At 35.3% G+C, this 25,674-nt stretch overlaps 2 protein-coding genes across 2 annotated transcripts; one reads left to right on the top strand and one right to left on the bottom strand.

Annotated features, from left to right (window-relative positions):
• The first annotated feature begins 884 nt into the window (after positions 1 to 884).
• LOC141692128 (uncharacterized) lies at positions 885 to 22,659 on the top strand. Its single transcript, XM_074496865.1, has 24 exons — positions 885 to 1,096; positions 4,305 to 4,482; positions 4,623 to 4,694; positions 4,846 to 4,917; positions 4,999 to 5,070; positions 5,186 to 5,257; positions 6,688 to 6,759; positions 7,007 to 7,078; positions 7,185 to 7,256; positions 7,395 to 7,478; positions 8,583 to 8,654; positions 8,772 to 8,837; positions 9,461 to 9,526; positions 9,651 to 9,695; positions 10,414 to 10,478; positions 11,353 to 11,729; positions 13,884 to 14,838; positions 14,939 to 16,881; positions 19,408 to 19,657; positions 20,308 to 20,426; positions 21,006 to 21,216; positions 21,289 to 21,520; positions 21,628 to 21,778; positions 22,095 to 22,659. Exons 1-24 carry the CDS (start codon positions 985 to 987, stop codon positions 22,485 to 22,487), a joined length of 5,823 nt encoding a protein of 1,940 aa, XP_074352966.1. The 5' UTR covers positions 885 to 984; the 3' UTR covers positions 22,488 to 22,659.
• Positions 22,660 to 22,788: 129 nt separating this feature from the next.
• Positions 22,789 to 23,725, bottom strand: LOC141692269 (uncharacterized). The gene has a single exon (XM_074497010.1). The coding sequence runs from the start codon at positions 23,588 to 23,590 to the stop codon at positions 22,970 to 22,972; it is 621 nt and encodes a 206-aa protein (XP_074353111.1). The 5' UTR covers positions 23,591 to 23,725; the 3' UTR covers positions 22,789 to 22,969.
• Between the last annotated feature and the right edge of the window lie 1,949 nt (positions 23,726 to 25,674).

Raw genomic sequence — 25,674 nt, 5'->3', positions numbered from 1 at the left:
TGGCGATCGTTCAATGAATAAAACATAATGAGGTACTCAAATTATTGACTTTTTTTTCATCAAATTTACGGGACTTATACTGTTGAACCTCGATTAAGTAATTACCGATAAAATAATAATCACAATAAAAAATGTATATATTTTTTCCGATTTCAAAATAATGGAGGCAGTTTATTTATACTCTCAGATAAAATAATAAACTCGCTAAAATAATATATTTTTTCAAGAGTTTGAGTTATTACTGTAAAATTTAATTTTGCGAAAAGAATTAATTAACAGGTACTTTTTATGAATCTTTAAAAAGTTTGATGGTGTTTTTAAATAAAATTATATAAAATCATGGTCTTTTTTGAAAATACCCAAGCCTAAAAATATTTTTGCAAAAATACTGTCACTTTTTTTAAAAAATTGCAAAAATACTTTTTAATTTGTAAAAATACTATTTTCAATTATTTTTTTACAAAAATACGGTTTTTGGTAGTAATCAACTGCATGCAAATTTTGACAGTTTCTACAACTATATGCAACTCCATTCAATTAGTTACATATCTGTTTGATTTTGGTTGATTCCGTATTTTTGCAAAAAAATTAGAAAATAGTAAAATCGTAAAAAAATAAAAAAAAAGTTAATATTTTTTGTATCATTTATTAAATTAAATTATTTATAATTAAAATTTAATTTAATCACCGATTTTCGATTAATCACAACAAAAAATATATCTATATACAGGCCAAGTCAAAATCCCCCATTTTAGACTCTTGGAGTTTGACAAAAAGGTGAAATGAAAGTTATATAGGTGAGCATTAATATATACCGACCACTGTAGGTACATAATAATAATGGTCATAAATACTCGTACAGTTCTGTACAGCAGAATGTATACATACAGCTTCACTTATTTGATTACTCACTAGTCACTACTACTAGTAGTTCCAAGCAAGGTTCGTATCAAATATTCAATCTAAATTCTAAAACAAAAGCCGATGAATGGAGACAATATGTATCCGCTTGCCACCTTTATCTTCATCTTCTTCTCTTTAAGTTTTGGTGCAATAGCTCAATCACAAACAAATCTTACCGTCGATCCTTCTCAAGGTATACGTCTCTCTCTCTCTCTCTCTCTCCCCCTCTCTCCCGCTCTCTCTGTAATTCTATCTCCTCCAATGCGGCCGTCATATATGCCAATTTCTTATAAATGCATAAACATGTTTTTATCTGTAATATAATAGCCTTTCACTTGGTTAAATGAAAAGTGGCAAACATGAGTATGCTAAAAGACGAGATGCCTCTTTGGCAAATCTTATAAGCCAAGGGGTGTAATCGAGCCGAGACTTGTCGAATACTGTCAGGCTCGAGCTCGATTAAAATAGTTCGGGCTCGAACTCGAGCTCGATCGAGCCTTTAATTTTAAACTCGGCAGGCTCGAAAGCTCGAATTAATTCACTAAATGTTAACAAAAATTCGAAATATGATTGATTCTACTCGAGTTCGACTCGATAATAAATAAATAATATATAATAAATATTAAATATTTACATAAAAATATATTTATAATAAAAAAAATTAAAAATAATAGAGGCTCAATAAGGCTCGCGAACCTTACGAGCCGAATAATTTGAAACTCGAGCTCGGCTCGGTTAAAAATTCGAATAGCTCGAGCTCGAGTTCGGCTCGATTATATTTTCGATCCGAATTCGAATTTTTTACGAGCCGAGCTCGAGGAGCTCACGAGCTCACGAACAGTTTGGCTCGTTTACACCCAACTTATTGACTTATAAGTCCGCAACAGCTTATTCACGAGTGTCTCGTCGACCCAACTTATAAGTTGAATGTTAGTAACGACGTATTTTTTCTCAACTTATTTTTGATTTTTTGTTTTTCTATCAATTTTAGTTTTAAAATATATTTTTTAAAATGTTAATCTAACTTAAATTATAAGAATTAAGATAATTATATTTAAAAATATTCATTTTCGTTCATTTAAATTAAAAAAAATGACTTATAAGTTAAATTATCCAAACACTTGTATGACTTATAAGTTTTTATCAACTTATCACTTATCAGTCACTTATTCGGTTTAAGTTATAAGTTATTTTAAGATTTCCCAAATGGGCACGAGGACACAAATTTGCAGACTTCTTGTTAGAAAATTAGGATTTTAGAGCTTAATTTAATTATGTTCTTGATGTTAATCCTAAAATCTAATGATTGGAAATTGTTCAATGATATTTGAACTTAAATTTTCATGTATGGTTTTAAGAATTTTCTTAATGAAATCCATATGAAATGAGAGTTGAAAGTAGCTTGTAAAAGCTTGGAAAATTTGAGAATGTTTGTCCCACATTGAAATAAATAAAGGGGGTTGTGTGCTTTATATGGTATTACCCACATGAGTAGTATACAACTACTAAGGTGTGTGATGGTCCATTGTGTTGTTATGTGCTTCACGCGCACACACACACGCGCGCCCCGCCACGCACCGGACCGGGTCGGGTCGAAGGGCGATTTATTTGAGAATTATTTTAATTCGAATTTATTTATCGGTGACTGGATTATTGGGCTGGGTACTGAAATAGGCTAAGTCCTGCAAATAATCTGATCTGTAACAAGTTCTGATATAAGAATCAGAACTTAACAAGTTCTGATATCAGAATCAGAACTTAAGAACTGATGAATAAAATCAGAACTTAACAAGTTCTGATATCAGAATCAGAACTTAAGTACTGATGAGTCAAATCAGAACTTAACTTAAGTTCTGATAATAATGTGGGTGTTAATGTGAAAAGCTGTTACAAATAATTTAAATTCAAAAGCTGGTCAGTTTTGATTTTTTCATTAATGAATTTAAAAATCTGATCAGTTTTGATTTTTTCATTAATGGAGCAGTTTAATTCAGACATTAAGTGGGTTGACAGTTTCATTTTTCCTCTCCTATAAATAGAGGCTAAACTGAATGAATAATATACAACACACTACATTCTCATCTCTTCTCTTCAACCTCTCTGCATTTCTCTCCCACAAGTCCTGAAGTGCTGATATTTTCCGGCGACTGAGGTGCTGGTCGAAGTGGAGCTTTTGTTGCTGCTGTTAACATAAACTCCGAGCTGTTTTATCCTGGTGGAGATATTGCGCACATCCCAAACGCAGCAGGTAGGGGGCAATAATCTCTTCAAGAGCAGCCAGGACTTCGAGCAAAGCCTGGTGACTCAGCTGTGATTATTTTCTTGGCATTTTGTATCTGTAAACCTTTATTTCAGACACTGTTGAAAACTATGGTTTCGGGTACATCTTTCTTTCTCTCTTCGTTATTTCAGTTACTGATTTTGTTTACCTGCATGCTTTGTTTTGTTAACTGTGGTCTTGGCCTAAACTTGTTAAATTCTTTATACACTTGCCTCTATGTTGCTATACTTGTTAGTGAGTTATCCAACACTTCTTACGTGAAAAATAAGTGATGAATTATGTAATACTTTCTAATTTTTTTATAGAAAATGTTTAAGTCCCCCAAAAGCGTTTTTCAAATGATGCTAGGTGTCATTTGAGAAATTTTTTTTTTTGGATTTTTTTACGGGATATGTAGCGTTACTCTTTTTTATACCCATTTTACCCTTTACTGAAGGATATCACAATTACTTGTCCCAATTGTTAATATTAGTTGCGAGCCTTGAAAACAATTATTTTAATCAATTTTAGTTGAATAATTATTGTTCTTATCATCTTTTCAAACTTATTTTCGACATAATTTAATAAATTGCTTTTGTTTTCCCGCCAAAAGAAATAATTTATGGTCATTTGGAATATCACGAAAAAGAATAGTTTGATTAGTTCAGTTTCCATAGTCGAGACCGGGGCCGGATTCAGAAATTTTATTTTAGGGGGATACCGGACAAATTTTGAGAAAACCCTTTATATTTTTGAATTTTGAGGGGCACTTTCATATATTTTCAAAAAATTTAATGATGAAAAAACGTAAAATTTAATTTTATATGGGACACATGTCCCTCGGGGCTCCTTAATCCTCCCCTGGTCGAGACCGAGACTCCGAGAGTGTATGTATGTAGGATTCGAAATTCTATACGGAGAGTTAAACTTCGATAAATGAATATCTTCTTTGTGACCTGAGAATTTTTTTTGGTATTACGTTAGGATCCGTAAACATTATTAATTAAAGGAAGGAAAATATTTATTTATCGAGGTTGTACATTAGCCAGTTATGCGAATTTTGTAGCGCGAAGCCTTTGATCCGCACTGTTTTTAAGTTCTTACCGCAACCAAAACGTTTTGATATGTCCTGTGGTTGCAGGAAGAATATTAAATTCAATATTTCAAAAATGGAGAATATCAGCATCAAGTAACTGGAACATTAGTGGTGAATTATGTAGCGGAGCTGCTATTGACTCGACCACTATGGATGGTAACGGAGCTTTTAACCCTGGCATCAAATGCGACTGCAGCTCTAGTCCTTGCCACATTACTCAGCTGTAAGTGTTTTATCATCATGATTCACTTATAATCTCGTAGTTCAGTTGAACCTCTGCCAGTACTACAACTGTTTGACATATGATCCAAGACAACCGTGTGTGTAAGTAAATTTCTTGTTATTCTACTATGTTTTTGACAGGAAGGTTTTTGCAATGGATGTCGAGGGTGTCATCCCTGATGAGCTATGGAATTTGACCTCCCTCATTAATCTGTATGTTTTTAAAACCTAGGCAGTGAAGATTTCTTTCGGTTTTATGGTTTATTCGACAGCTATTAAGCTATAGTGCATGCACTAGAACATTTTCCCGGTGGCATCTCTTTGGTGTGAATCATTGTAAAGTTTATTCAATTATGTATTGCAGGAATTTGGGCCAAAATTATTTGACAGGTCCCTTATCCGCATTCATTGGAAATTTAGCTCGCATGCAATACTTGTAAGCAAATTCCTTATTGGTTTATAGATTTATGTCTTTGATAAACTTATAGAACTCTGATACCTTATATGACGTCTTTAGGAGTGTGGGCATTAATTCACTGTCAGGGAAGCTTCCAAAGGAAATTGGGAAGCTAACTGATTTGAGATCATTGTATGGTTTTGTTCATTTTAACAGTATTATATAAAATCAATTTTTAGTGATCATTTAATATATTTAAACTATGTTTGTTTGTGAAATTTTTCTTACTTGCCTCTTCATATTGCAGGTCATTTGGCTCAAACAATTTCAGTGGCCCTCTGCCGTCAGAGCTGGGGAGTTTAACAAAGTTAGACCAGATGTAAGTGCTTAATCCATTTTCTCAACGCATCGAAAACCAGTCCAATTTTCAGATTACGGCTGTGTTTGTCTTATTATGGCTTGAATATTTTTCACTTCAGTTCTGAGCTGATCAGTTTATGCTATGGTATCACAAGCAGCAGAACATCACTTTGAGTGAGGTTTTTACCCGATCCTAGAAGATTAAATTGGTTATAGATCTAATGAATATAAAACAAGAAATCTGATGGCTTGGGTTTAGAATTGAGTATATTTAGCTACAGAAGGCATAGGTTACCATCACGTGGAATTGTTTAGAGACGATTGAGACAGAGCTCCTTACACCTAAATAGTTGTGGTTCTTTGAAGGTGTTATATTCTACTATATAAAAATCTTTATGTGTGGTATACAACTGAGAAGAACTAGACGACCTGGAAGATAATATTTGCAAGTAATGCGGAAACTTTAGGACTTCGAAGTCAGAAGGCTGTGTTTCACTTAAGTACTAATTCCACATTGCATCCTGAAAGATAGCTAGAGAGGAACTAAGGAATTAGCAAAGCATCCATATTAGGTGAATGTTTGTTATATAAAGCTTTAAATTGATTGTATGAATAAAGACAACTATACTCTTGTTGTAAAAAAATATTTGAGGTTTTACACGTAGGCAATGCGTTGACAGGTGATCAAAGAACACTCAAGTTCATATTCACATGAAGCCAGACAAAAATTCTAAGATTGAAAGATCTAGGATGTTCTAGAGAGTAAAAGTCCTTGGTATTGATTGTAACGAGACCATGGGATCTGGAACTTGGTAGTTATACCCTTGATAGGGTGTAGGACCAGGATTAAGAAGGTACATTGTAATGGAAAAACTATAGAAAGATAGGTTGGGTGAAATAACCACAGAAATTCATCCTCAACCACAGAAGAGAGAGTAATACTGATCATTAACACCGATTATAAGAAATCACTTCTTTAGTTAAGTAACTTTTCATTATTAAGTCAATTAGTAATTCTAACAAGTCAGGATTTCGTTAATCATATAGGATTTCAATCCAATCGGAGGACATTTGAGCTTGTTGTTTCAAATATTTTAATAAATAGATAGGCCAGAACTGTTATATAGACTACCTATACATAAAATAATGTACATCAAAATTCTGTAAACTAAACTCATCAAAATTCTTAAATATATGTAAGTGTTTGCTTTCTTTAGTATTTCTTCTGATGTACTATAGCACTAACCATCGTCTGCCAGATACTGACCATTCTAATTGTAACCATCATCATTTTGAAGTACTGGAGAGATAAATCCATCATCTTAGTTACTTTTATCCGCTGATCTTGAGTTGTTTGCAACCATTCTGTTGTTTGCAGTGGTCATGTTTGCTCTTCATTTTAATTATGAGAATATTAATATCAGAGCTAGAGTTATTTTAAATTGTCAGTTACTTTGATAGTGCTGGATTGAGCGGTCCAATACCTTCAACATTCGCTAGTCTACAAAATTTGGCTACTATGTAAGATCTTCCTCTCATTTGTGGATATAATAGCAAAAAATTCAAGAGTACTATCATGTCAACTGATTCTTTAATCCAGTTCACGAGAAGGTCAAAGCTTAATGTTCTGTATGACTTATTTCTTCTCATTCCATTCAAATCATGCTCGAAAGTAGTAATTTCTTTTAATTATATAAAAATGTGATTTTCGACTAGTAAATATGTTATTGCGAACTCAGTTTATAGACATGTCCTGGTGTTTGTTTAGGAGGTTTCAAGGAAACTCTTTTGAAGGTCCCATACCGATGGCGCTTTCTAATTTGACATCACTGACAGACTTGTGAGTACTAGCTAAGTAGATGTTTGTTTACATATATTCATATATATGTAATATTATAATGTGCTTATGTTCTGTGAGTGGATACCTTTGGAAAATTATCGCACAGGAGAATAAGTGATTTAGCTAATGGGAGCTCTACCCTGGAATTTATTAAGAAAATGAAGTCTCTGACTACCTTGTAAGGAAATTTGTTCTAGCTCCTAGTATGTGTGTGTGCATGTGCTTATATTTTCTTTGCAATAGTTATCTGAATTTCCTAATTACTCTTCTGTAACATATATAATGACTGATTTGTTCTTTTCTTTCCTTTCTGCAGAATTTTGCGTAATAACAATATGTCTGGTTCTATCCCTTCCGATATTGGTGGATTCAAATTTTGGAGCAACTGTAAGTTGTTGAAGTTGAATGATTCTTCATATGAGATTAGTGGCCCAGTAGTTTCAAGTTGAAGCTGGGTTTTTTCCTGACAACAGGTTCATAGCTGACGATTCTCATTCTGAATCTGAAAAATGGACGAAGATATGAACCCCTTTAACGAACACCAATGATCTATGGAAAAACAAAAGCTAGTATCTTTTGTTGTAATTATAGAACCGTCTTTTGAACATTTACAAGTCATGATGAATTCAGCAAAATTCACAACTCACTGGTCTTTTACCGGAATGAATTATCCAGTGATAGGTCAATACAGGATTATATTAAACCATTCAAGATTTTAATTCCATTGAACTACAGAAAAAGAAAGAACTATATTCTAATTTCTGAAGTTGTAGATAAACTACTGACAATGAAGTAAAAAAAGTACCTGTCTTATATAATTCAACCTTGTCTACAGGGTATAGTATAGAAGAATACAACTTCCGATTAGAATTGCTATAAAACTTTGGTGGAGATTCAAGAAGACTTCCTTTCCCTGAGCTTTTACATTTTGTGGAATTGACTAACAAAGTAGGAATATCTGTAGAAATTCTCACAATATATAAATTTATGTATATATCCCTCTTCCTTATTGTAACTCTTTGTTTGCTATTTGAACGAGAAAGTCCAATGGATATGTTAAACGGAGCCCCAATTTGAATTTTGCTTTGTGTCACTGCCGTGGCAATTCACTGCTATGCCTTTTGCTCCTTAAACATTAGACTCTATGTAGCTGCATCTGTGAAGGGGGTTTTCATTGCATGACAGTAATCCTAGGAGGTCGTCCATAGGGCCATGACTCCTTTTTGTCATGCAACTCATTCATGTTTTCACTAGCTCCAGATAGACATGAGACCCTTTACTTGTGCTCATACTTGACTTGTTTTCCTTAGGATGTTCGTGTTGGCTTCTAAACACATAAACTGCGAAAGTGTATCAAATTTTGTCAATAGATGACATGAAAATACCCAGATTCATCAAACTACAAAAATTGTGTTGATGATCAAATTGCATCACATATGTGCACATGAATACTCGTGAACGGCTTTATCTTTTAATTAATGTTTCTTATTATATTATTTGCCAGTGATTTAAGCTTCAACAGCTTCAGTGGACGGATTCCAAACTCACTATATAATTTGGGTTCACTTTCATTCTTGTAATACGCATCTCCAACTTGTTCTTTTTTGGTCACATGATCTGTAGTAAATTGTTGAGTTCTACCTTGCACTAATATATGTTGAACTAAAGCATATTTTGGTTTGTATGTTGTCAGGTTTCTCGGAAACAACAGGTTTTCTGGCACTCTACCTTCACAAAAGGGCGCATTACTCAAGAATATGTGAGTAAGTGTCAGTGAGGTGTTAAATATTGAAGAGAATGGACTACTGAGCAATTTTAAATATCATCATTCGAGTGACTTCTTGTGCTTTGTGCAATTTTAAATATCATCCACCTGCTTCATGTTTAATATTATAGAAGATCACAGATCAACTTCTTTTGTTTTCTGCCAAGTAGTGTACATCAACTTTTAGCTTCAACAAAGTAGTTTGCCACTTTGCCTCTCAAGTGGTCATATTAAAAGGTTGATTGCGTTCTTCTTTTCCTCGGTTCATAGACTTTGATGATTAAGGGCCCTTCTGATTAACCCAGGGTTCTACATTAAATATTTGGATGGTTAGATATTATTACATTAGTAGGTTACATGTCTGTTATGCAAGTGTTACGCATTTAATATATTACAGAAGGAGAGAAACTTAAGTAATATGGTTATTTGTATTCGGCAAAATGACTTTTTAAAAAAATTGTTATATGTGTGATCATGTTGACCTATGTGAAAAATTATGATTGTCAGTACAATATCTAGGTAGACACCAAACTGTATGTCGACAAGAATATTAGCAAGGTTAGTTGTCTGTGGGTAAATAATCTAATTGACAATATGACATCCTCAAATATCTGCAGAGATTTGTCATACAACTACCTATCTGGAACACTTCCTTCATGGATCCAGGAATCAAACATACAACTGTATGTCCATATATATACATATTTTAGCTTTCTGCTGCTCTACAGTTACCATTGATATATTTAAAAACCGCGGAAAATGTAATGTTCCAAACTAACTACGAAAGCTTTGTGGTGTAATACGCAGTAATTTGGTTGTCAACAACTTCACAATTGAAGAATCAAATAGCAGGTGATTCTCTTGATGCACTAGTTTCTCCTACTCAATTATATATTAACAGTTATCTTATTGCTATTTCTGATGCATTATAGTTATGATTTAAGAGTGTTGATAATATGTTGGGAATATATTATGATCAACACATCTATGGACTAATTACTAATGTTCCCGATATATATATATATTTTTTCTGACTATTATATTTTGACATGTTAAGTACGTTTGTATGAGTAGGCAGCATGCATAGTGTTGCTGAATGTTGATTAAATGTGTCTTGTTAGGTATGCTGAGGAAAACACCACAGATGTAAGATTGACAGTAATCCATGTGCACCAGTTTTATACTTGATAAGAATAGCATATCATACATAGATATAAAATATTAATCTAATTGGCGAATCAAAATTTTTCTCATTGCGGAGCATTACAAAATTGTGTGTGCATAGATTAGAGATTAGTCACACGCTTTGTCTTGGAGTATAGGCAAAGATTTTCTGTGAAATCATTGTCTGTAATCCAGTAAAAGATAAATGTAGTCGCAGATTAGATATGGGTGATTTTATGGCTACAGAAGCAGAACTTTGGACCATAACATGAATATTGCAATATTAGTGGCCACAATTTACAAAAAATTTGGTAGCACTTCCTTGGCTTAAGCCCTTGGTGTTATGATTAAAATTTCATTCCTGTATTTATGTTATCACTAATTGACCTGCATTCTCTGCTGTCAGATTTCTGCCTTCTGGATTGAACTGTCTGCAGAGGGTTTTTCCTTGCAATCGCAATCCTCCAAGATGTAAGTTCAGCGTTATATTTTATTTGGAGTATAATAAAAATGGTAAAAACAGAAAAGTTATCAAAATTTTATTGTTGGTGCTCAAGGTATCCAATTATAGACATTGAACACTTCCACGAGTACATTTTTTCCTAGGTTATTATGTGTTTTTTGTTGGTTGATCAAACTTTTGACTCTTTTATCAGTTCATTGTTCAGTTGTTTCTCATCCCCAACTCTGATCTGTTGAGTTTGTCTCGTGGGAATTTGACCAACTTCCCTTTTTGTTTGTTTACTTGAAATCGGTCCATTGTCAATCCTAAAGCTAGAACTTTGATTTAAAATCTATTACTCTTGTGCTGTGTTATTTTAAAAGTGTAGAAAGCATATACATATACAGATAAAAGGGTATAGCCTTTTCTAATATCATCTTTTCAAATATTTTATTTTACATTTTTTTAATAAAAGTATTTATTTAAAAATGTCAATCTCGTGGATTAAGATTTGAAGTCTAAAAAATCAGTACACACTCTCCAGAATGATATGAAATATTTATAGTATGAATTAAGAAAGCTAGTGGTCTATCAGTTATCTGCTCAAAGATTCAAAAAATACAACGTTAAATATCGAATGCTACTACAGAGTTTTAGAAGAACAGATCCACTGCTAATTTGCAGCCCGGTTAGATCTGGGGATATTAAGTTATATTTTTAAGTTTAAATACAAAAATAATGAAGGAAGAGTAGGATTCAACTCAAAATCAAAGAGAAACAAATTTAGCTTCGAGGCCTAAAAGAAACAATTGACATATGGTGGTAGATTAATAACCTATCAAGATGCGTTTTTTCTAATATCTAAGTATGACTACTCATTCTTTTGGTTACATAATCTTACAGATTATAACTTTTCGATTAAGTGTGGTGGTCCATCAATCGCGACTGTGAACCAGATTGTATACGAGAGTGAAAACGAGACCCTTGGTCCTGCTACATACTTTGTTACAAAAACAAACAGGTGGGCAGTCAGTAATGCTGGCCGACATGCAGATAACAGTAATCCACAATATAGAAGCTCAACTTCATCTCAATCCACAAATACATTGGACCCGGAGCTGTTCCAGAAAGCACGAATTTCTGCTGGGTCTCTGCGGTACTTTGGCTTAGGGCTTCAGAATTGTAACTATAATGTGAGCCTTCAGTTTGCAGAGTTAACTATTCCAAATCCTCCTACTTGGAAGAGTATCGGAAAGCGGATCTTTGATGTATATATTCAGGTACGTGTAGGGGTCATTTCCATTGATGTCAATTTTATTGTAAAATTTTTTAGGGTTCAACATGCTTGTGGTGTATGGTATTCTTAACTTTAAACTTAATTTTAAGATGATCAACTCTCTCCAAACCCTTGTGTTGTTGGAAGAGTTGGTCATCTAACATAGCATTAGATAAGTTCAAACCCTTTTACCTCTAATGTTCTCATAATTCAATACAGTCTGTTATTGTTCCTTAATAAATTCGTGCCCCTTGGTGGGAGTGTTATTTATAAGATCTATTTTATCGTTTTCTCCAAGACCTGAAATCACTATAATGTATTATATATAGCTGAGATGGATATAGGAAAGTAAAATCTCTGATTCAGTGTAATATTAGTAGAAGAAATACTTTATTATCATGTGATTTATAGTTTATGAGAGGTCCTTATAGTTTATGAGAGGTCCTTATACAGATACATGTATAGGCCAACTAGGAAACCGCATATACTATATTTAAGTTGATATAATGGTGATGCCAAAGAGATTTTGAATTTTTGCAACTAATTTCTTAAAGTGAGAGAGTACTTCATTTTTCCGATGCATTGGATATATCCATGTATAGCGAGAAAATTCATCGGTGAAAAGAACATAATACTTAAATCCACGAGTGGAAGAGGTAGATGAATACCATACATCACTATGAACAACATAAAAAGGTGAATCAACATAAGATTTATTGTATTCAAAAGGTAATTTATGGGACTTGCTAAGAGCACATTCATGACAAAAACTACGAAAAGAAATTTTAGAATCAATACTTGGACTTAAACGTGACAAGACATTAGATGAGGGATGGCCAAGACGATTGTGCCAGATGGAAGAGTGTATAGCAGCGAGGGCTTGTGGACTGGAAGATGTGTGAGATAACTTAAGCGGATATAACCCATCTTTACAAGGGCCCTGAAATAAGAGACAGCCAGATTGTAAGCAATATATTTGATAAAAATCAGGGGCAAAAAGAAAGAAGACTTGATTATCTTTTGTAAAACGAGCAACAGATAACAAATTTTTATGAATAGAAGGAATGTGAAAGACATTTTGTAATGTAAAATGAGAAGATCCCAAGGATGTTGGTAGGTTACCAGTATGGGAAACAGACATTGAGTTCCCATTACCCATATAAACATTATGAGGACCACTATACTCTTCTGGATTGTTGACAGGCATGGCGGATATATGATGGGTCGCTCCAGTATCCGGGTACCAATTTGGATCAGCAGCAAAATGAGCTCCTGCGAAGGGTGCAAAAGTGGTTGGGCCTGTGAACCTATGGGGGCATTGTTGTTGTCAGTGCTGGTTTGTGTGACAATTAGAACACCAAGTTGGAGCCGGACCGAGTATTCCACTGGATGGTTGAGGATGAGGAGCCCAACTCGGAGAAGCGTAGGGTCTAAATGTAGAAAATTGTTGCTGATGGAATTATTACGGATATAGGAGTTTCAGTTACATATCATATCACCACTCCACTTATCATATAACTCCACTTATCATATAACTCCACTTATCATAACAGAATTCAGTTATATTAGCTGTAAATTGAAATCCTGAAATTAATTTTCTTTCTGCACAAATTCTCTCTCTCTCTGTAATATTTCTCTGTAGTCTCTGTGCAATGAAAACAAGAATAATGTAAAGTACAGTTTTGTGAGCTTGTGGTGTAGATAGTTTTTGGTTGATGATTAACATCTTTACATGGTATCAGAGCATATCTTCCGCAAATTATCGATGAACTTCGTCTTCTTCGTGCTCGTTGCGATTTGTAAGTATTTTCTTCATATCTTCATCGTTGAAGAATCGCAATTGTTGTTTCTCATCTTTCTCTACTGATTGATTTGACATTGTGCCAAATCTATTGTTTTGATCTGTTATTCAGTGTTCATACTACTGTTTTGTTGATTGTTATTACGATTTCATGGTTGATTAGCCTTTGTGTTATTCAATTCGTTCGTAATCTTCATCGTTTTCACTAGATCTTCGATGATTAATCGACATTTCTGTACTTGAATGTCGTATGTTAACACTGTACTAAACAATATGACTCGCAATTCTACAAACACCTCATCTCCACACAACTCTACACCTCTTAACACAAATTCTACTCAAAACACTAATACACAGTCATATTCGCAAATCATAGACAATAATTTGCATCCTCTTTACTTGCACAACAATGATCAACCAGGAATGGTCTTGATCTCCAAGAAATTGTTAGGTTCTGAGAATTATGCTTCGTGGAAGCGCTCTATGCAGATCGCTTTATCTGCGAAGAATAAGTTTGTGATTGTCAGTGGAGATTTTACTGCTCCAGCAAGTGATTCACCTCTGTTTGCGCATTGGAAGAGAGTGAACGATATGGTTATTACCTGGATTTTAAACACCGTCTCAGAGGAGATCAGTAATAGTATGAATTACATGGATAGTGCGTTTGATGTTTGGTGTGAACTCAATGAACGATTTGCTTCTGTTAGTGGTCATAAGTACTATGAAACTCAAAGAGATCTGTTCAAACTTGAACAAGGCAACGACTCGATTGAATTCTATTTCCATAAGTTGAAGGGATACTGGGATGAGATTAAGGCTTTGGAACCAGTTGTGAATTGTAAGTGTGGTGCAACTAAAGAATGGGAGTTGCAACTTGAGAAGACAAGATTAATACAATTTCTCATGGGCCTGCACTCAAGCTACACTGCAGCATGGGGTCAATTACTCATGATGATCCCATCGCCCACTGTTAATCAAGCTTTCATGTTGTTAAAACAGGAAGAAAGACAGCGTCAGATTCACAATTCTTCTCCATCACCTGTTGCTATGATGGTGAACATGAGCAAGCCACAGTTTAGTCCTACCTCATATATTCCAAACATGTTCAGTGATAGAACTCATCTAGTGCAAGAATGCACACATTGTCACATTAAAGGACATACAAAAGATAGATGTTACAAGCTGGTAGGGTATCCAGTGGACCATCCTTATCATCCCAACAACAAAGGAAAACGTCGTTTTTCTAACTTTAACTCCAATACCAAAGTTGCTGCTACTGCAAAATCACAAGTTGTGCAGACTGATTCTCCCAGTGATCAACAACTGACTACCAAAATGGATGCTTTACAGTCTCAACTAAACTCAATTATGCAATGCCTAAGTAAAGGTGGTTCTGGTCCTATATCCTCCAGATGCTGAGAATCAGTTTAGCTTAGCTACTCATATTGCAGGTACTATCTTCTCATTTTCCTCTTCTGCACAATTATCAACACATGCTTGGGTACTTGATACAGGGGCCACGAATCACATGTGTTGTGATATAGCTTCTATGCATAATGTGCACATTCTTTCTGCACCCATAACTGTCACTTTTCCCACTGGACAAACAGCTGTTGTTACCCACATGGGTTCAGTTTGGTTACATCCTTTATCTGTGAACATTCATGAAGTTCTTTTTATTCCAGCTTTTACTTTTAGTCTATTGTCAGTTAGTAAACTTTCCACACAGCTTCATTCAGCCATTTTTTTCACTCCTTCTGAATGTTATCTGCAGGACCAATACCAGAAGAAGGGATTGGTTCTTGGTAACATCATTGGAGGGCTATATCAACTTCTAAACACACCAGTCAATTCTGCTCTTGCTGTGACTCATTCTTCTCCAGACACTTCAATTTGGCACAAACGTTTAGGATATATTCCATCTCGAATAATGTCTAAAATTTCTATTGTCGGTACTTCTTGTAATGTTCCTCAGACATTACCTACTTGTAGTGTTTGTCCATTGGCTAAGCAATGTAAGCTGCCCTTCTCTTCTAGTCAGTCACATGCTCTCACTCCTTTTGAACTTGTACATTGTGATGTATGGGGTCCGTACAGGACACCTACATACACTGGATGTAAATACTTTTTAACTCTAGTTGATGATTCTACTATAGCTCTTTGGACCATTTTATTACCTACCAAACAACACGTTCAATCTTTAAAAGATTTTTTTGCTTATATTTCTACTCAATTTAACACTACAGTTAAGTGTTTGCGTACTGATAACGGAGGAGAATCCATAAACAAGGATTTAACCTCTTTTTTGTTGCAACATGGAACTATTCATCATACCACTTGCCCCTACACTCCCCAACAAAATGGGAGGGTAGAACGCAAGCACAGAAATTTATTGGAAATGTCTCGTGCCTTGATGTTTCAAGCACATTTACCTCCCTCCTTCTGGGGTGATTGCATCCTTACCTCTACCTACCTAATCACTCGCATTCCCACCACAGTTCTCGGTTTTATAACACCCTATGAGAAACTGTTCAATCGATCACCTTCTTATGAACATTTACGAGTATTTGGTTGTCTGACCTATATGACTGTCCATAATCCTGACAAAATGTCACCCAGGTCTGTTAAAACGGTATTTCTTGGCTACTCCATGACACAGAATGGCTATAAGCTTTTTGATCCTCTCACACGTCAGTTTCATGTTTCGAGACATGTTACTTTCACTGAAAATCATTTCCCTTTTGCTACAGACTTGCCAGGTCTTCATATTCCACCTTTTATTCCACCTACCGCATCACATTTTGATGCAGATGATGTTTTAATCTCACCACTGTCTGTTCCAGGCCAGACATTACCTATGCAGTGCATCATCTCAGTCAATTTTTGCAAGCTCCCCGTGTCCCTCACATGGTACACTGTTAATCAAGCTTTCATGTTGTTAAAACAGGAAGAAAGACAGCGTCAGATTCACAATTCTTCTCCATCACCTGTTGCTATGATGGTGAACATGAGCAAGCCACAGTTTAGTCCTACCTCATATATTCCAAACAGGTTCAGTGATAGAACTCATCCAGTGCAAGAATGCACACATTGTCACATTAAAGGACATACAAAAGATAGATGTTACAAGCTGGTAGGGTATCCAGTGGACCATCCTTATCATCCCAACAACAAAGGAAAACGTCGTTTTTCTAACTCTAACTCCAATACCAAAGTTGCTGCTACTGCAAAATCACAAGTTGTGCAGACTGATTCTCCCAGTGATCAACAACTGACTACCAAAATGGATGTTTTACAGTCTCAACTAAACTCAATTATGCAATGCCTAAGTAAAGGTGGTTCTGGTCCTATATCCGTAATCCTCCAGTTGCTGAGAATCAGTTTAGCTTAGCTACTCATATTGCAGGTACTATCTTCTCATTTTCCTCTTCTGCACAATTATCAACACATGCTTGGGTACTTGATACAGGGGCCACGAATCACATGTGGTGTGATATAGCTTCTATGCATAATGTGCACATTCTTTCTGCACCCATAACTGTCACTTTTCCCACTGGACAAACAGTTGTTGTTACCCACATGGGTTCAGTTTTTGTGAGCTTGTGGTGTAGATAGTTTTTGGTTGATGATTAACATCTTTACAGGAATTGCGGTGATGAGAAATTGCCCTTTTGTTGTATTCCGAAGTTGCGCCCTGAATAATATCGCTTGGACCTGTTGAAATTTCAACCATTTGAATTATTATTGCGGCTATTCTGAGCTTGATTTTCGCGACGGGCGTTAGTTCCATGAAACAAAGCAGTTGATGTCCCTTGATCTTGGTGACGTTGTTGGGCATCAAAGGCTAATATTCGAGCGCGTAGCTCAGTAAAACTGGGAAGAGAAGAGTGTTGCGAGAGGGCCGTTCGAAGCATGAGGTAGTCTGGTCCAAGTCCATGTAGTGTTGCAAGTACTAAATCTTCATGAGAGACTGGCTTTTTAATAGTTGCTAACTGGTCAGCAAGTGACTTAGCATGGCGAAGATAGTCATCAATTGATTGTGAGCCTTTGTTGATCTCAAGTAATTGAAGCTTGAGGCTAGATGCACTAGCGGCAGAACGCTGAGAGAAGTGGCTGCCTAGGCAGTCCCAAATTTCTTTTGAGGTATCAAAGCCAATTGTGAGCTGGGAGACACTTTCAGACAAAGAAGTAGTGATGAGACTGACTATTTGCTGATCTACAATGAACCATTTCTCATATTTTGGGTTGGGAATTTCTTTTGCTGGTGCAGTGTCGGTAGCAGCAGTCATTATGGTGCGAGAAGGTTCCGGTATAGAGCCATCAACATATCCCCAAAATTTGGCATCATGAAGGTAGGGCTTGATTTGTCTCAGCCAAATTAAGTAATTTGTTTCAGTTAGTTTGGTGAACTGAACTGTGTTTTGAGAAGGGAAAGAAACATGTGAAGAAAATGCAGAAGCCATGATAGAAAAGTAAAGAGATGATGGGAGAGGGAGGGAGGTAGAGAGAGAAAGAGAGAGAGAGAGAAAGATGATCCTAGACCTAGGCTGATACCATGTAGAAATTGTATTTCCTTATCTTTCATTGATGTATAGTTTGTACAATATATAGCAGAGTACATGAATAATTACGGACACTATTACAGGAGCTAGTATATGTGAAATAAACTGGTGTAATTACAGAATCAAAACAGACCCTAAACTAAAGCTATATTTGAATTCAAATAAGAACAGACTTAATTGTTGCTGTGATTTAAGTGATGTGCTGATTTTGTGGAATTGCCTTCACATATAATATACTAAAATATTCAAGGTTATATATGTATATCCAAATATTGGCAGGGTTCGAATGAGAACTAGTTCAACAGGTATGCATTTTGAAAGCATTTTTTGACGAATTGGTTTTCCAAAAGCATGATTTTTCTCATAATTCTGTTTTTATTAATTGAACACATGTTTTTTGTTATGAAAGATCATATGATAATTTTATAAACATGAAGTGGGAAACTAGTACGTTCTGTACATAACATGCATGTATTTTGTAAAAAAAATCACTGTTTTTTTCCAAATGCATATAAATTTTCTCATAACTGTGTTTTTATTTACACTACACGTGTATTTTTGCTAAAAAATGTGATAGTTTTAACAAAACAAGAAGTGTTTTCTAAGTTCTCCAAGTAACATAGTTCTCCATATAACCCAACCCAACCTTCATTTCTTGGAAGCCTGTTCTTATGTTGTAACTCTTAGATGATCTTGACGAACATCGAGGATTGTCTCTAATGTTAATGTTAATTGTGCTGGAAATCATTACGTCTTAATTCATGTGACATCTTATAAGACCTTGTTCCACCTCAAAACATCTTTCAGACTTAGTTCAGGCCACCTGGTTGAGTCAGGTTCCTGAAGGTGGGGACACTTGGACTGGTATTTGGGTCAGACCATCCAGTTAGACTGGGTTGACATAGGTGAAGACACGAGGGCAGCTCCGTCACTGAGAGTGTTGAGTAACCAGCTCATCTAAAACCTTAAGGTATTAGAGGAAGGCCCCAATAGGATCATATATTTAACACTCCCCCTCACTCGAAAGCCCATTTATGGGCCGAAGAGTGGAAACACCGGCACCCATCTTTGGGGTATCAATTGCCTTTAGTGTCCACATTAAATTGTGAGAATGTTGGGGGTGGCTGGGAATCGAACCTTAAGGTTTTAGATGAGCTGGTTACTCAACAGAGAGGTTTAAAGGTGGAGACATAAAATCAACTATTATTATCTTACAATGGCCATAGAGGCTACAATTTGAGTTTAAAGAGTAAATGGCAACCTAGATGACTCGAATGAGGAGTATGTTTCAAATATCTAATGTGGAAGTTTTATAAACGTTCTTCAGTATTGAATGCAAGACCTTCGGAAATTTTGCAATCATTATTTTTGAGTTTATTAGAATTTTCCGTATTAACTACAATTCTAACGTTCTTCAGTATTGTTCTTTCAAAATGATGTCAAAAAATAAGAGCACTGGTTTGATTGTGGGCATTGTTATTCCTCTTGTTATAAGCTTTCTTGCTGCTGTATTTGTTGTGTTTACCTTTCTTCGAAGAAGAAAAAAGAGAAGTGCCTATGAAGATGAAGGTAAAGAAGGAAGGCGATCAAAATAAGTTTTTTGTAATATTTTGACATTGATTTATGGCCTGATATCGTTATTTACTTATCTATCTCTGTTCTTTTACTGAGACAGCTCTTTGCATGCTAGTTGCACCATACTTCAACCATTTTTTTTTGCATGTTGACACAAATTAAGATTTGCTACATCTTGCATGGTTCAACATGAACTAATTCAAGGATAAATTTCTAGAGGATTCTCAAGTGGCTAGACTTTTGAGAATGTTTCGGATGGTAAACAAAACTTTAAATTGTCTGAAATCAACTTGCTGATACAGTATGTAGGGCTAAATACACTAGATTGTATGCGACGCCGCAAGAGAAAGGGTGAAAAACAATATTAGGAAGACTGTTTGCAAGGAAGTCATCAGAAATTTTAAGGCTACTTGACAAAATTCATATTATGTTTTTGTTTTGCCAAGTAAATTATGGTATGTTTTCTACTGTATTATAATTATTTCCAATGTCCTACATCATAATAGTTTCTGGCATCATAATATGTAAACGTAGAACTTGGTTATAAATATGCTTATGTTTTATATGTATGTTTGAACATATTCCTATTAATATGAATCACGAGGTCTTTTATTTTGTCACTAATATTTGCGCTTGAATAACAGAGTTCCTGGGGATTGATGTCAGACCATATACCTTCAGTTATGCAGAATTAAAAGCCGGAACAGATGACTTTAGTCCCACTAATATGCTTGGGGAGGGGGGATTCGGACCTGTTTACAAGGTAAGGCAAACTTGTATTGAACAGCCTTTTTAAATTGATGAAACAATTTATATCTACTCATAACTTTGAGATCCCTCTTCGCCCTGAAAAAAACTAAATTAAATTATATGAAACCTGTATTGTAAAATTGCTATTGCCATCTCTATGATTTGATCTTAAGGTGTAAACAATGATTTTTTTCTTATGACTGAAAAACTGCCTCTACCTTTCCTGCTGAGCCAGCACCGGAGAGGCTAAAAGTGCAAACTGTAATAATTACTCTAGCCCTTCTGTAGGAAGAATCCCATTTGTCGAACTTGTACATCCTAAAATTCTATTATGCCTGTACAAATACTTATGCCTGTACAAATAGAGCGTAGTAAAAAGGACCAGCTCGTGGCAGTGCATATAAAGTGTCTTCGTTTTTTTTAATGACTAAAAATGTGCTGCATCTGACTCGATATATGTTCTAGAAGAAAATTAATGTTTAAGAGCAGTATATGCTTGTGCCTGTTGTTTTCATTCTTTTCATTTCACTGATAAAAGCGTAGTAATAAGGACTAAGATGTGGCGTTGCAATTAAAATGTCTTAATAAACAGGGTACTCTTAGTGATAGTAGATCCGTTGCTGTTAAACAACTTTCTGTAGCGTCCCAACATGGAAAGAGTCAGTTTGTTGCAGAGATTGCAACAAAATCTGCTGTTCAGCATCGGAACCTTGTGAAATTATATGGGTGCTGCATGGAGGGAGATAAGAGACTGCTTGTCTATGAGTATCTTGAAAATAAAAGTCTTGATCAAGCGTTATTTGGTAATGCTACACATATTTTTTTAAATGCCAGGGATAAATTCAAACAAAAGTTAATTTGTGTCAATATAACAGGAAATGGAAGTTTGTTCCTTGACTGGCCAACTCGGTATGAAATATGCCTTGGAGTGGCACGTGGCCTTACATATCTACACGAGGAATCACGAGTACGAATTGTACACAGAGACGTAAAGGCTAGCAATATATTGCTTGATTCTAATCTTGAGCCCAAAATTTCGGACTTTGGCTTGGCCAAACTATATGATGATAAAAAGACTCACATGAGTACTCGAGTTGCAGGAACTATGTACGATTTTGAATACAATGCATTTTTAACAGTATGCATAGCTATCGTTTAGTATTTTCAGTTCTCTGCATGAAGTAGCGTTTCATAAAACATTTCTTTTACTGCAGTGGATATCTTGCACCAGAATATGCCATGCGTGGACACCTTACAGAAAAAGCTGATGTGTTTGGGTTCGGTGTGGTAATTCTTGAAGTTGTAAGTGGAAGGTCTAATTCTGACTCGACCTTAGAAGATGATAAAGTATATCTTCTCGAATGGGTATATATAACTGCTCCACTCTCCCCTCTTGCTCGTAACTCTTAAGACTAGCTATAAATGTTTTAATCACGAATTGCAAGTATCTAGTGATGCATTTGCATTCAGACTCTAGCTTAGAGACAGTATAATGGTCGATTTAAGGCTCAGAAGATGGTTAGTTTAATAAAGATTTCTTATCATTTCATTCAATACAGCCCTGTGATAATAGCTAGTACTAACATCTGCTATAATAAACAAAAATATTGGAATTCCTAGAGCTATAATTTAAATTTATAGCTCTGCCTCTATCTACTTGACTAAGTTCACCTCTTTTTAGGCTTGGCAATTGCACGAGGATAACCATGAAATTGAGCTTGTTGATCCGCGTTTGTCTGCATTCAATGAGGATGAAGTTAAAAGGCTAATAGATGTGGCGCTCTTGTGCACTCAAACATCACCAAATTCAAGACCTCCAATGTCTCGTGTGGGGGCAATGTTATCAGGAGACATCGAAGTAACTGCAGTCACTGCAAAGCCTGGCTACCTTGCGGACTGGAAATTTTCAGATTCAAAAACTTTTATGAGTGCTTACGCTTCAACCTCAAACACTGATCAGAACACTCCATTCAGCTCATCTGCAGGTACGAGCCAGCAGACTGATTCAAACTACAGCCCGTTACATGTCTCTGCCTCATCTGCCTTGTTAAAAACAATGTTGGTGATTCTATGAATGAATTGGCCATTACTATCATCTGTTCATCTTTTTGGTTCACGTTTGACGATCGCCTGTTAGCCTGTAAGTCATCTTTTTTCTCAATGTATTTTTCAAGTTAGCAATTGATACGGGAAAAATTTACATCAAATCCTCCTTTAATCTAATTGTTCTACAAGTTTTGCTTATTCTATACAATTCTGCATTTTATCTTTCATGTAGGTCGTAAACTGTTCTTGCGTAGTGAGATGAAAATTACGCGAGACAGTTAAAATGTATCATTACGCGAACACAATCACACTTGTTACACATTCCGAAAGCAGAGTAATAAAATTTTCATATCATATATGAAAAAAAAAATACAAATTTTTCGCAAAATATGACCCTAGTAAGCCCGAGAATAAAGCATTCTACTATCCCCTTCCCCCTCCCTTCACCTATAATTTTTTCGCAAAATATAATAACAAATCATCAGAACCTCCCTCCTTACAATCTCGAATTCAATTACACAATATGACCCTAGTAAGCCCGAGAACCACACACGAAACACCAACAAAAAACAAAGTAACAAAATCCCTCGCTTCCCATTTCTTAACCCCCTTGGTTTCGATTCTCAAACTTTTCGCCTTTCTTAACGCATCCACTTCCTTCAACAAATCAAACTCCACGCCCTTCTTCTTCAGCTCCTCCACACACTTCCCCAACAGCTTCCCGTCCTCCTTCTCCCTCTCCAACAGCTTCTCGAGATGGTTCTCCACATCGGTCTTATATCGAACCGCCCAAATTATCGCTAACGAGCTAATCAACGAGCACACAGAAGGTATCCAGGACCTCTGACAGCCTCTAGTACTATTAATAAAAGACGTCGAAGTAGTGAAAAGAAGAGTGAGTGAAATTGAGTGGAACAGAAAAAAGAAGCAGTGGAGTTGAGTGAGTTCTTTACGAACAGAGTCGAGGTGAGTTTCTTTGTTCGAGATTCGGTTGAGGATCAATTGTTCCTCTTTGAGCCATTGTTTGAGGAGGAGTTTGTGTGTCGGAGTTTCCGCGATTTGGTGGAGCGGGTGGAGGGGCTTCGAGTCCATGATGAGTTGTGATGAATTGGGGGCTTCGAGATTCGACATTTGGGGATTTTTAGATGGGGAGAATAATATGTGATTTGTGATCGAAATGGAGCGGTTTTAAACGGTAATGTTTTGAGTTTGAAATTTTGCAACGGTCGGATTTTTGAGGCAGATTGGATTTGCTTGCTGTGGTGTATAAATTGTATTTATAGGCACGTGGTTTGGTTTAACGGCATGTGAAGTGTCACGTGTGGAGCGGTGATCTATTTTAGAAGTAAAAAAGTTTCTAAATCAATTAGAAAGTACATATTCATTTTTAAATTTTAATTTTCAGTTTTTAAATTTAAATTTTTAATTAGAAATTAGTAAATTTGAAAACCAAAAAAAAAATTACAACTAATTAGGGTCAAAAAAAATTAAATGAAATGCGTTGATTAGGCTGTAATTTGGATCGAACATGCGAGACATAATTTAAGTCAACTTTAATCAATTAAAGAGCGAGTCGGCTCGTTTAACTAAACGAGTCGAAATTTCAAGCCGAACTCTGCTTGTTTAAACGAGTCGAGGCCATTTAAATTCGATAATCAAATGATATGATGACTACTTTTTTTTGACTAATTTGACTTATATGTCTTGCAATTGAGTATTTGTCCTAACAAATATCGGGAATGCGCGGGAATCGAAATCAGAACCTGGGACGACAAAAAATAAGCATTTAATCACTTGAGTTATCTTATCGCGTTCATATGATTGACTAATTTTAATTGGTCACAACTTGAACGAATTAAGAGTCTCATTTATTTATGTTTTGTAACTGTCATTGTTTAAAATGTGACAAGTAAAATTTGGAATTTAAAAATTTTTCAAATTTTGTTTTGCGAAATCTAACTCCACCATTGCCTTCGACATTGACATTCACCAAACAACTGGCTTTGCTCTTTGGCAATATGTTTGCATCAAACTAGCTGCAAATAATTAAACGAGTCTTTAATTTTGTGCACTCGGATCCGATTAAATAATGACGATTAAATTCATTTCAAGAGAAACTTACATAGATCACTTTAAAAAAAAACCAGCTTAAATATTTTCCTTTGTTCCATTTTAAACTTATCCAAAATAATTGCAAATTGTGTTTTTTTTTAAATATACTCAAGTCTAAAAATATTTTTGCAAAAATACTGTCATTTTAAAAAAAATATAAAAATACTGTCATTTTTAAAAAAATACAAAAATACCTTTTTATTTGCAAAAATATTATTTTTCAAAAAAAATACAAAAATACGATTTTTTGCAACTGAATCAAATCTCAAATTCAACCAAAAAAACTCGATTCAACTAGTTGAATATGTTTTTGATTTTGATTGATTCCGTATTTTGTAAAAATATTCAGAAGATCGCACCCCGGAATACCCACCGGCGTGAAAACTGTCCAAAATACCAACGATTTGCGCATTTTACAGATGCGTATTCTGTTTTTTTAAAAAATTACAATGAATACGCATGTCTGTCTGACATGCGTATTCACTGTTTACTGTAGCAGTAAATACGTATATCAGACATGCGTATTCTTTGTAAAATTTTTAAAAAACAGAATACGCATGATAGTTATGCATATTCAGCGGGTAAAAAGAGCCGTTTCTCCCGCCAAATGGTATTTTGGCACGAGCCTCACTTTTGGTTTTTTACCCAATTTCTTTTTACCTTTTTTAATTATTAAAAGAAACCCGCTCTCGTTAGGATTGGTCTAGATTCATTTACCAAACTTTCTGGTCATTACACAACTACAACTCAATGTTCATCTCGAAGACACACGTGATACAAGGCCAAGCTACTACTTATTTTATTATTTTATTATTTCATTTTTAAATAAAACAATTTAATTGAAAACCCCTCTCGCACATCCGCATCGTTATATAAAAGGACTAAAAAACCATACGTACACTAGGGTTTGTGAGATCACAAAGTCTCTCTAATGGCGCCGATTCTCCGAGTCACAGTCTCTTCACTAATCAACAAGGCACGTACGCGTCCCCGTTCTTCATTCTCCTGCAATGACTTCTCGCTCCCTCCTCCTCCGCCTTTTCTCGGCCCGATAAATCTCGAAAAAAATAATTTTTTGAATCATCTGAACTCGAACAACTCGG

Source organism: Apium graveolens, chromosome 10 (assembly GCF_009905375.1).
Source record: "Apium graveolens cultivar Ventura chromosome 10, ASM990537v1, whole genome shotgun sequence".
Lineage (NCBI taxonomy): Eukaryota > Viridiplantae > Streptophyta > Magnoliopsida > Apiales > Apiaceae > Apium > Apium graveolens.
The sequence above is the reverse complement of the archived record's forward strand: the minus strand, read 5'-3'. Positions and strand labels throughout refer to the sequence as shown.